This window comes from Rhipicephalus microplus, chromosome X, assembly GCF_043290135.1.
Source record: "Rhipicephalus microplus isolate Deutch F79 chromosome X, USDA_Rmic, whole genome shotgun sequence".
NCBI lineage: Eukaryota > Metazoa > Arthropoda > Arachnida > Ixodida > Ixodidae > Rhipicephalus > Rhipicephalus microplus.
This window is the reverse complement of record NC_134710.1, coordinates 398,171,408-398,184,465: the sequence shown is the minus strand read 5'-3', so window position 1 is coordinate 398,184,465 and position 13,058 is coordinate 398,171,408. Positions and strand designations below refer to the sequence as shown.

Sequence of the window (13,058 nt, the reverse complement as noted above, 5' to 3'; positions counted from 1 at the left end):
TGCAAGGAGACTGGTGTACACTGTCTTCTCGTGCTGTTTTGTTACAATGCTGCCAAACTAACTAGCCCACCACCCACCAACAAGCATTAACTAAGTACGTTGTTCTCTGACAGGACCATAGACTTTAAATACCAAGTTCTAGAAAATTTTCTGGAGCTAATGTTGCTAATTATGCAAAATAGGCTTGAAAATCTGTCACGTCATGCACGGAGATTTTGGTGCAAAGTTTAAAATTGAAACATTCAGTTTCATTTTTTCTTCTATTAACTAACATATTATGGTGAACTGGAAAACATTATATTTGTCAGAGTACAATTTACCAATCTAGATCGATTCGTTGTTCCACTTTAGCGTTCTTTAAAGAGCCCCAAACTGTCAAATGTTATCTTTTGCCGTTGGGTGTCTGATAGCCAGATTTTCACTTTTGGAAACCCATAATTTCATAAAATTGTCAGTCTTATTACAGGCTGTGCTCTATACAATAGTGAGATACCTTGTCTTTGTCAGATAACAATACTGTATTCTATTGGTTACCTTTACTTTCACAGATTCCTCCCTGACCCCTCCCACCCTCTCCCAGAGATGCCACTTGCAGTACACATTGCAAGTGTCCCCCCCTCCTGATGTACCTTTGATATATTTGAATCCCTCGACAGTGAAGTATAGTGCATTCTGCATTCTTTGATTCCTGTTTATTTTGTAGTGTGTACCTGGGTCGTCACATACCTCAGCTCTGTGAGACAATTGAAATCGCAACTGCCTTTTGACCGGTGTCTGCAGCGACTCACTATAGCAATGCCTTTACACGGGAATACCAAGCTCATCAGTTGACATTATTTCAAAAAAATTATTTCAATTTTGTACTCGTAAAGTTGACACCTGCATTTATAAGGCCTGGATTTATGCCACTAGTGACTTTCGATGATGTGGGATGCGTTGGTGCCTACAAGGGACAGCACACTCACTGCAGTACCAAGCACTTTATCGTGACTGCTGTTCTTTGCACTTGTTGATTAGTCTAGTGCTAGTCACATGGAATCCATGGAATCCATGGAAAGTGGCTGCACCACAGAGAGCTTGTGATCTGCATTATATTTCTCTATCTGATGGAATGTAGGTGTGACTGACAGAAAGAAAAGCTGCATGTATGGGTCACAGATGCTTTAAAAATCAGCCAAGCTTGGAAAGTGAGCCAGAGTTTCTTGGCATTGCAAGGTGTCAATCAAAGTGCGCCTTAATGCAATTTGTTTTTTCATTCTTTAGTGGTCATTGGGTCTTTTATTATTTCAATAAGCTAAAAGAGGCCTATGTTTGTGACAGTTTTTAATAGCTCTTTTATTTACTGAGATTTACTGTGTGGCATTGCTCTGGAGTCTTTGGCATTGCTCTGGAGTCTTGTTTTGCTCTCATTACTGTAACTATGGTGTGAAAAAGTGGGCTCCTCTATGTCAACAGGAAGATAATCAAGTGCTTGCTGGATGCCATGGGATGCCATCGAAGTTACACGACGGTGAGTATTGGCCTGTGGTATTGTTCTCTAAGTGCCAAGCAGTGAGCCTTTTTGAGAAGGGCCCTTGAGCAGCATGGGTAGCATGAAAGCGCGATGAGAATTTGAGATGATGCCAGGAAGCATTGGGAGTGGGCTTGCTCTCCAACCAAAACAGCACCTGTGCATGTCTTTTGGCCCAGACCTCAACTCTGTGGCTCTCAGGAGAGAGAAGGAGAGGATAGTCTGCAGCAATCCTACAGAGTGAAGGATGAGGTGCAGTAGAGCAGCTCCAGCAGAGTGTTGAGATGAGTGTGCCATAGCAGGGGTGTGAGGATCCGAGCACATAAAGGTCTGGTGAAAAACGGGGTAGGTGCATCTATGCAGTCTATGCAGCTTTTCAGGTGGCGGGCCCCAAGGTTTAGCAAAGTGTGATGGCCAATCTATGCTGTCTTCCTGCATGCCAAGTGTTGGAGGTTGCATCAGAAGTTTCAAAAGCATGTAGAAGCGGGAGGCTATGTGATGAATTTGATAACTACTTGATGTAGTGTTCATAGTGCGAGCATCGCGACTACAAGTGTTCATGGTGATCAAACAGCCTGCATGTATACTGACACCATGCTGGTTCAAGTGATTACTGAGCGAATGTTTACTGCTATATATACAGCTAATAAAGCTGAGTTTTACTGTGATTGCCATCACTTGCGCAATTCTTTTTTGTTATCGACAAACCTTCACAGGAGCATTCTTTCTTTTTTAAATTCTTTTTAGTAATATATTTTACTTTGGTCGGCTGGCGTTGTGTTTTTCTTTGTCCATGTCATTCCTCGACCAGGCAGAATTTTGCCAAACTCTCGGCTTCACTTTTTTTTTTTTTGCTGCTGTTGAAAATCTTGACTAGAATTGTCAGGCAATACCTGGAAATATCAGAAAATTTTATTGTTTATTTGCTACACAGCCTAGTAAAATACACTACCATCAAATGCGAAGGATTATTGGACAAGTGCCAGCTATTAAGAACACGTGCTATGTGATGCTAACAGTCAAGTGTTCCACACTAGCCATAGTGGCCACTGGCAGTGCTGACTGATGCTGCCACGTTGAAATGTGCATACTATATATCTCTAAAGTGGATGGAGGGATGACTGCCACAATAGCTCAGTGGTAGAGCATTAGACGCATTATTCAAAGGCCGCAGGTTTGGTCTTTGTCAGTGGCAATTTATATAGTAAAACCTCGTTAATTTAAAGTCACTTGAATGAAGTGGGTTTTCGAATTAACTGAACATGCAAAAGGTAGGATGTAAGGAACTTGGGTTTATTAAATGTAGTCAGGGGCTGGTTGTTTCCTGTGTTGGCTAGTTTGAGGCTCCAAGGGTGATGTTTTCCAGCAATACCTGGTCCCAATTTCGCCACAAACACGGGGGAGCTGTGGGCCTCGCTGCTGCCAGTAAAAAAAAAAAAAAAAAAAAAAAATCGCTGTCCTGATCAGTTAAAAGAGGCCTTTCTTGAGTATGGTCTTAAAGTGCCGCCGATCGGTAGTAGAGGCTCCCGACAACACGCGAGTCAAATATTATAGCGTAGCACAGGGCCTGGAATTCACAATAAATTATCAAAGCCAGCTAAAAATTGCTGTCTCTTCTCTCGACAGATGACAGAAGATGCTCAAAAATCACATGTAGCAAGCCCATCTATCAGCCATTGGTTGATTTGAACATAGCGCGCTTGATCACGAGAGGCCACGAGAGACCACGACTTGTCCATGCATGCGCGCACGATCGCACTAAAAAATCTGCTCAATCGAAGAAACAGAAAAAGGTGCTCAAGGTCACGATGCTGGGGTGACGTAGTTTCTTTGCCCTTGCCATCTTTCCCTGCTAAGCTTCCAGCGCTTTCGTTTGGACGAGAGAAGAGAGAATGAAATGGCAGCATGCGACAAATTTTGTAACTCCACTTGCACTGGATGGATATTAAAAATTTTTTGCTGTGTTGAATTCGTAAGGCAATAAGCTCTTCCAGTGAATTCATTCCATGGTTACTTGAAGAAGTGTTTCAGGGCTCCTTTAAAATGCGCACCTGCAGAAAACAAGATATCTTCACTGCAACACAGAAGTGGCACGCGGGCAGCATGTCGCCTGCTGCTCGCTGTGTCAGCACGTCATAATGCGACCATTCGCCCATTTTTTCTGGTAAAATAAAGAATTTAATAATGGCCAATGTGATGAATTTCGTGATGTGTTTTGGCTGGACAACATGATCACTAAAATTTTCGAACCTAGTTTTTGAAGTAGGCTTTGCAGGCAAAAACTCCGCCAGCAGTGTAAGTGTGCCAATTGCTGGAGCAATCGGCAATCGGAGGTTCGCATACATCGCGAATTCTGCCAAAGCGTCTCTTATTAGATTCTCTACAATTCCGGAAAAAATCGGTAATTCAGTACGCTCTGACCTTGCGAGAAGCGTGTGATATGCTGCTTGCGCGTCACCACTGTGCTGCAGCGAAGCATGTCTTGTTTTTTGCAGGCACACATTTTAGTTTCATTTTCAGCTTTTATTCATTCAAAATACAAAGTTCACAATATGCAGACGAGGATCCCGAAGTCAAGTGACCGCAGTGGGACCCTCGGTTAACAATAACAGTATATAAGGTTTGATTGTAACATCATGTAATAATATACAATGTAAGTGGAAGTGAACGGTGGAAGTATAAAAAAAACTACTACAAAACAAATGAAAGAACAAAAAACACGGTCAAATCAATACAAGTACATAATAAACAGTTATACAATTGGATTAAGCAATCAAAGGAACAAAACCCAGACTAAAATTTCAAATTACTTACAGTGTACATTATGAAACAGTATTGTTGTCAGGCTAGTTATACAAAATGAAATTTTTAAGTTCATGTTTGAATGCATGTAATGATGATTAGGATTTTACTGAAAATGAAAAATTCGAAAATTTAATCATCGTGAAGGAGGAAGTCATTTTGTCATATTTGGTGTTACATTTAGGTAAAAGGAAGTTATGATTATGGACAAACCTAGTGCTGTTGGTGTTAGTGAGTAATCTAGCATCGATTAAATCAAAGACAAGCTGTTTGTTCAGCTGTTAAAATACCATAATGATTAAGTGAAAATGAAACAAGCCAGACACTGTAAGAATGCGGTTAGCCTGAAGGAGTGGAGTAGCATTGGAATAAAATGAACGGCTGGTAATAATGCGAACCGCCCGACTCTGAATGTGCTGTACGAATGAAAGATGAGTGTTATAGGTGTTATCCCATGAAGTAATGCCATAGGTGATGTGACTATGTATGAAGGCAAAGTATAAAGGTAATAAGGCTTCAAGTGAAAAAATGAATAAGATTTAATGAGTGATCTTATACCAAATGCTGTTTTTCGTTTAACATAAAGTATATGATCGTTGAACTTCAAGTAAGGGTCGCCCCGCCGCGGTGGTCTAGTGGCTAAGGTACTCGGCTACTGACCCGCAGGTTGCCGGATCGAATCTCGGCTGCGGCGGTTGCATTTCCGATGGAGGCAGAAATGGTGTAGGCCCGCGTGCTCAGATTTGAGTGCATGTTAAAGAACCCCAGGTGGTCGAAATTTCCGGAGCCCTCCACTAGGGCGTCTCTCATAATCATATGGTGGTTTTGGGACGTTAAACTCCATATATCAATCAATCAATCAATCAATCAATCAATCAATCAATCAATCAATCAATCAATCAAGTAAGGGTCTATTTTTATACCCAAAAAACACACACAATCAGATGCAAGAATAAAGTGATGGTCCATAGACACCTGTGGTATAAAAGGAAGCATTTTTTTAAAGGTTTTAAAAATCAATAACTGTGTTTTAAAAAGGTTTAAAGTTGAGTTGTTCCTACGACACCATTTAACAACATTAATCAGTTCGTTGTTCAGCTTATTGATCAAAGTAGTTCATGATTTATGCGACAAGGAAATAGTCATATTGTCAGCGTAAAGTAATGTTAGAATCAGTAGGGCAGTGTGTCAAATCATTTATATAGTTACGAAACAGTAAGGGCCCAAGAATGGAACCCTGCGGAACCCCTTCATTTATTATTTTAATGCTAGAATGAACGCCCCTTATGCACACTGATTGCTCACGATCAAGTAGGTAATTCTTTATGAATGTTAAGGATGGACCAGTGATGCTTAAGGATTCTAGCTTAATAAAATATTATGACAGATGGTGTCAAAGGCTTTCGTGAAATCGAGAAAAACTGACCCTACAAAATTACTGTTGTCGATGGAAGACTTGGAAGAAATCGGTTAACAACAGCAAAGCTAAAGTTGTAGAACTACCAGCACGGAAACCAAATTGAGAGGGCTTTAGTAACTGAAATTTGTTGAGGTACTTGTTAATATGTTTAAAAAATAATTTTTCTATAAGTTTGCTGATGGAGGTTGATAATTGTGGACATCTGTTGTTTCGCCTTTTTTGTCTACTGAGATTAACTTCTTCTTTTAGTGAGCTCGAAAATGTGCCAAGTTTAAAAATGACAATATTTATATCACTTAGTACTTGCAAAATATCTGGAGCAGCAAGCTTTAAATGAAACGCTGATATGTTGTCTAGCCCAGCTTTACAGTTTCTTAGGCTCAGAATTGTAGAATAGACTTCATCAGTAGGTATAGGAAAAAAAAAAAAAAAGAATGGGTACAGCGGGTAAAGGGGTATGAAGATGCTGTGGGCCTGACCTTATAGATTTCAAAGAAGTAATCACCAAAAGACTCAGCTATGTCAGATGACTCAGTACGGATTTGTTGATCATACCTAGTTTTATCAATTATATTACTAATCTGAGATCTGTTCAAAAAGTCATTGAAAAGTTTTCATTTTTTCTTTAGGTCATTTTTGGCTAAGTTCTTTTTCATAGTAAAGCCGTTTTGATTGCTTGAGAAGATTATTCAACATGTTACTATATTTTTTATACCTATGTCTCAGATTAATAATAAATGGCTGTCTTTTAGTTTACCTATAAAGGTTATCTTTTATTCACATACTCGTTAACAAGCCTTGAGTTAACCAGGAATTGCTGTGGGGATCGGTAGATGCATGCAATAATCACTTTACTCAGACTACCAGAACTGGGAAAGTCAGCCTCGATCCATACTGATTCGCAGTTCAAAACATTTAAAGATAGGTCAGACCTACATTTGTATTTTATGTCAGATGCTGTAAAGATAGCTGAGTCACTGTAGCGACCCGAATCGCGGTGACAATATTCAGAGTTATACGATCGAAATCCATACAGATTACCATCGCAAGATCCTAGCCATGTTTCAGTTACACATAAAAATGAAAAGAAATGACAGAGCAAGTCAGTAAAAGCAATAATGTCATAATTTTTTAGCAAGCTACGCGCATTGGTGTGCAGCAATTAACAAGTAGAATTAGCAAGCAGGAATTTAGTTTCCTCAAAAGGAAGCAACGACATGATGCTAGTCGAATGTATGAAATGAAAAAAAAAAACAAAAACAAAGTGAAGTTGTCAACGTCAAGTGAATATGCTGAGATCAGACTCTGCATTAATCCAAAAGACCCTGCTGTCCTCAGACTTGCTGGCCTTGACGCGACAATTCTCTGTCCAGAGGAACTGCCATTTCTTCTTTTTTAGGGCCAGCGCCTTACTAAATAGCTTCTTATTGGCAATGATAAGATGTTGATTCATAAAAACTAGACTGTCATTACTTCCAGATAGTCCTATCTGGGAAGTACGTAGTCGCGCCTTATGCGCTTTGCGAAGAAATTCATTTTTTTTTAGACGTGAACAAAAGCGTGCAATGATTCACTTCTCAGCTGTTTTGCTGGCCACCCGATGTACCATATTAATATCTGTCGATGAAATGGGGCATTCAATCACTTCTACAATGACTTTTAAAAGAAATGCGTAGTCCTTGACTTGTGTTCAAGGGATACCTTTGATTTCAATGTTGTTGAGCCTACTGTATTGCTCCATATCTGCAATCTTCCTAGATAGCTCGTCATTTTCCACCTTCACTGCTTTGTTTGACTGCACCAGGCCATCCACTGACGCGTGCACTGAATCGAATTGCTCACTGATTCAACGTACGCTCTCAGCAAGGGCAGAAGGATTGCCAAGTCCCTGATCTTCTAACTTTTTCCATATCTTAGACACAAGATCCTCAAGAAGATCGTCGAGTTAAGCATGAAGCAGTGACTCAAGGTGCTCGATTTTCTTAGCAAGCTCGGTGTTAGTGGGCATGTTGTGCAAAAAAAACCAAAAAGCAATACTTATGAGCAGCAGCCGCAGGTGAGCACGCAATATAAAGAAAAATAATAGTACAAAAACCAACCTGTAGAAAAAAAAATATATTCTTAGAAGGCGTTCACTTCATACGGTCGCTGCTGAAAAGGTGGTCCGGATGCGTTGATGGCTTCCCTATATAACCTCCGATGAGGCCAGTGCAGGCGCGCCCCGCCGCGTGGTCTAGTGGCTAAGGTACTCGGCTGCCGACCCGCAGGTCGCGGGATCGAATCCCGGCTGCGGCGGCTGCATTTCTGATGTAGGCGGAAATGTAGGCCCGTGTGCTCCGATTTGAGTGCACGTTAAAGAACCCCAGGTGGTCGAATTTTCCGGAGGCCTCCACTACGGCGTCTCTCATAATCATATGGGGTAAGGTAGTTTTAGGACGTTAAACTCCACATATCAATCAAATCATCCAGTGCAGGCGCAGGAGGGACCAAGTGACGGAGAGTTCCACGTGCGAATGATAGGATGCTAAAGGTACAAAACGACGATAGCAAGTTGATGTCGATCATCCAGTAGCCACGTAGCGCAGACGCAGTCAGGCACAAGGGTAGGTGCCAGGGATGGCTCGCATACAATCGACCTAGTTGCACACAGGGAAAGCTGCTCGGCTGGAACACCTGGACAGCACCAGTCTGTAGCTGAAAGAAAAAGGTTATTAGAAGGTGTCCACTTTCTACGGCCGCTGCTCAAGAAGTCGCGAGACCGTTCTTTTTTTATAATTTTATTTTTTGCACTAGAAGCAGTGAGGCTAGGGTGCTTCAGCTGGCACTCATTAGTATCACTAAATTGCATTTCCTTGGGGCTCTTTAGGGCCGCCATTTCCACGGATTTGCAGCGAAATCGAGATCGGTAATTGTCACATGGCACCTAAAGTTTTTTATTAACCGGATCGGTACCGAATACCGCTTCAAATTATCCGCTGACACCTGCATTGGGAAATGCGGAACTGTAGTAATATTTCAAAATAACTGAGTTTTGAATTAATAAGGTTTTACTGTATTTTTGTCCACTTTTCTTTCTTCACATTACATTACAGTTACTTCCAATAACGTCCCCTGTACTTTTTTTGGCATCATTGTCAGTTATTCTCATTAATATTGTGTCTAACAAACAAAAACGAGCTTTTATGATGAGTGAGCCTATGATTATCATTGTAATGCATGACTGGCTTGGAGGGTAAAGAAATTACATTGTGTTCACTGTTCTTGCTGTGGTGTAATGTGAATACATTGTGTTTATTCTGTATTCATAAACCTAACTTAAACTTATCCCTATGACTTCAGTCAACCTTTGTCACATGTCCTTTCTTAACGCATTTCATGAACATACCTTGTACTTATTGGGTAACTTTTCTCGTACGTTAGTAAGGCTCGGCTAAGGCAGCCTATGACCTACCTTAGGGCTTCCTTAAACATCATGGCGGGGGTCGACAACTTTGCATATTCTGTTGATTATGTGGACCTGGACGGAACCTGGTGGAGACTTACAACAAGCAGGAATTTTTGTGTCATACCCCGCTTCACAGAAAGTGTCGTAAAGAATGTGCTCACTGTGCTGTTTCTGCAGGAAAGTTTCGTTGTGCCCCGTCTCATTCAGCTGCTCATTGCATCGTGCTTTTATGGAGTTGACGCATTTCAACTTGGGAGCGACGGCCTTGTCAATGTCTCTTAGCCAATTGTGTCACGAGTATTTGTCCAGCAGATATATGCTATGTTCGCAAAAAAACACTATCTCGCATACCTGTAAGACTTTCCAAAGTGGCACGAACATTTTTCTAGTTGTTTAGTCGGCTGTTCATGGATGCACATTGTGTTGGCTGTTCTATTCTATTGCGAGCTGCTTCCTCGTTTTTTGTTTTCTCTGAGGGCACACGGCATTCGCCTTAGTACTTGTTGACAAAATTCGTCAGGACGTAACCACTCCGTCCGTGATGTTCACTTTAGTCCACTGTTTCACAATAAATGCAACTTTGTAAAAGAAATGCTGTAAAACTGCTCAAACTATCAAATAAATGAAGCGAAATTAAAAAAAAAGCAGAAGAAAATAGCAAACACTGAAGTGAGCACGATAACACCACGGAACACAGCAAAAACATTCAAGATGTCGAAATAACGAAAGTGACCTGACCACCCCACTGCATCGACGGGAGTTGCAGTAATGTGGCCAGACGAAAAACCTGCATTTCACCGATAACTGCCGATGCCAAAACAAACATTTCTGCTGCTTCTGTGCATACTGTTGTTGGTTTAATTGCAGTAAAGCTAATTTATTGCCGCTCGAGGTAATGGTTTTGTAGCAAAAATTTACCTGCCCTGGGCCTATACATGACGAGTTAAGAACACCTTTCGTAAGGCGCCCTTATGACAGGATAAGGGAGGTCTATGAAACTCGCTTTGTGCTATTCTTGTACTTTTCTCGTTCATTCGTAAATAGCCTTACGGGGATAAGTTAAGGTTGGTTCATGAATGCGGTGGTTAGCAGCTCGTAATTGTCTACAGTCGAACTCTGCTACAACGAACGCCGCTTCAACGACATTTCCGCTATAACGAAAAATTCACGATTCCTCGTCAGCAGTCCATAAGAGTCAATGCATAAATATTGCCGTCACAAAGAACACTTTTTCTTCGATCGTCCTGCTTCAACGAAATTTTACAATGCGATTCCAGGCTTAGATACTTATTTCTATGCAGTAAACCCAATCTTTAACATTTTGATGCATTTTAAGAGCCTGAAAATGCGTCAACGAAGTCTAAAACACACGTCGGCACCACCAGAAACCGCCGCTATACTGCTGCTGTTAAGCAAGCATGGGCGCCGCAATTGCTCGATAGCGATGGCAATGAGACTGCCCTGCTTTCGCCACTGCTGCTTTTGAGCCGCAGACGATCCGAAGCTGAAGCTCAGTCGCTCAGTTCATGGTTTTCTTCACCCAGCTGCTGGGTGTAACCACGGAACGATGCCTTCTCCGATTCCGATGCTCATCATTATGTTTGCACTTGGCCAGCGTGGTAACTAATTGGAGCGGCTGTTCGTCCACATTATCAACAATATCAGCTAGCCGCGAGGGATGGATAATAAGAATGGCATAGAATAATGCAAAAGTCACCACTACACGATACCTTCCCTCCATCTCGGCGTTGTCAGATACTTTTGACGGCGGACAGCTGCTGGTGTTAACATGTTAATGCCACTGTTTGGTTCGTTCACGAAAGCGGTTTTAGGTGCTGTTTCAGCGTACTTTTCACCATGGCCTCGCTAGGCATGCGTGAAAAATGCGTTGCAACACTGCTGGGAAAAAACGGGAAGCAGCGGACATTTTATGAATTTTGATAATAAACGTTTCTTTGTTTTGCTAGCTCAGATCAGCTATAATTTTTCGATTTCACTACAACAAAATTTTCGCTTCAATGAAATTTTTTTTCGCACCCCGTCAGTTACGTTGTAGCGGGGTTCGCCTGTATTTCTCTGTTTTGATGTCACCTGAGTGATTGGGGTGATAGTAAGTCCTGTGCAGGGCCTTACTGTTTCGATTGTGCCAATTTGATACCATTCCCCGTTTTTGCTCTGAGCTGCGCCAGAACCATGAAATTTGCTGAAATTGTATCACATTTAGAAGTGTGGCAGCTTGGGCTAGTTGGTATGACATGACGATAGTTATAGCGCAAGAACAGAACGAGGACACAGAGACTCTGTGTCTTTGTGTCGTCGTTCTGTTCTCACGGTATAACTATCGTCATGTATCACACTGTGCCAAAATGCCCGACCAGCCTCAATATTTTCTCATTTGCGCTAATATATTGAGAAATGAAGGCCATGTTGACCACCTGCAGTCAATCAATGCAATCAATCAATCCAGTCAATCAGTTTAAGCACACAGACCCTAACCCCAAACTACGTTATACCATATATACAATTATTAATCAGGGCACTCGAAATGTGATCAACCAGATTAAGTAAATACGCCGCGCACCCATGGTCTGCTGACTGCAGCAGATACCTGTTGGCGAGATGACGCAACTTCAAGAAAAAAAAATGTATCACTGTAATCAACAAAGGTTCGCGAAAAATATGAATATCCTTGTCAGCAAACGCGGCTATATGGCATGTTAGAAACTAAAGCTGGAAGCATATGCCGCGCTTTCTGCGCGCGAACAAACTCGACTTGCTGTGAACGGCGGCCTTGCCGGTGACCACGTTGTTTGCCATAGCAACGGCACATCAAGCAGTTTGCTGTCTGGAAGTTGTGTCTTCCCGGTGATATATATTCGGTGCAGTTGCCAAGCCAAGAGGCGCGCATGCTGTTGTAATTTTATTTAGTTTAACAAGCCTCTCAAGCGAGCCGAAAAGTTGTGCCCTAGACATAACCTGATCGTGAAAGATATACAGTAATACCTTGTTATAACGAAGTAGGATATAACAAACTAGTGGATATAACGAAGCAATTGTATTTACCCTTGAAATTCCCTTAGATGCCCATATATTTAAAACTTCATTTTAACGAAGCAAAAATTTTCTCACAATCGATATAACAAACTATTCTTTGTCTGCAATGAGTATTTACTGATAATTTTGGTATACGTCAATTCAATATCTTAGAGTGTGCGACGGTTTGCGTCTCATCTCGGCTGCGGTAATTCAAAACTCGCGCCTTGTGCTCCCCGGAAGCCGCCTGCGGCCTGCCAACACGCATGTGGGAGCGAGTCTCCCTGCCTCCCCTTTCCTCTGGAACTAATGGACTCGCCCGCGCAGTAACTCCACAAGCATCCACGTCAGCTGGCCTTCCCTCTCCTGTGGAACTAGTTGACCCGCCCGCGCATCTGACCTCCTTCTCCCCTTCAGCTCCGCACCGGGGCCTATCACGCCGCTGATACGGCGGAGATCGTGGCATTTGTCCTTGTCGTTCGCTGTGGAAGAGCAACACCACCTCTATCAGTTTCTGCCGCTAGACACGAGATGGACAACGGCAGCGGCAAACGCATGAACAATCGATCAGAAGTCGGCAATGTTGAAAGCTGTTGAGTCTGGTGTCAAGAAAAAAAAAAGTGGCGAAAGATTTCGGCGATGTCGTTGGGTGTCGCGGGTGACCAGGCCCAGATGTCGTGAGACGTTCTCCTTGACGCTGGCGTTGTGCCTGACTGCGACACTTCATGCATGTATGTCAGTGCCAATGCTGATGTGGTGACAACCGAAGAGTTGTCAGATACGGAAATTGTGCCGAATGAAAACAAAACAGTGATGTGGAAACAGTGATGAATGTGTCGAAACCCCGG

The 13,058-nt window shown here is 42.2% G+C and overlaps 1 protein-coding gene across 2 annotated transcripts in view; it reads left to right on the top strand.

Annotated features, from left to right (window-relative positions):
* Positions 1–13,058, top strand: part of LOC119160999 (protein zer-1 homolog) — a 214,168-nt gene that overhangs the window by 115,303 nt on the left and 85,807 nt on the right. For both annotated transcript variants that reach the window (XM_037413298.2, XM_075880180.1), the window contains exon 9: positions 1,456–1,510. In XM_037413298.2, coding sequence (XP_037269195.2) covers positions 1,456–1,510 — 55 coding nt within the window. The remainder of the gene's footprint in view (positions 1–1,455; positions 1,511–13,058) is intronic.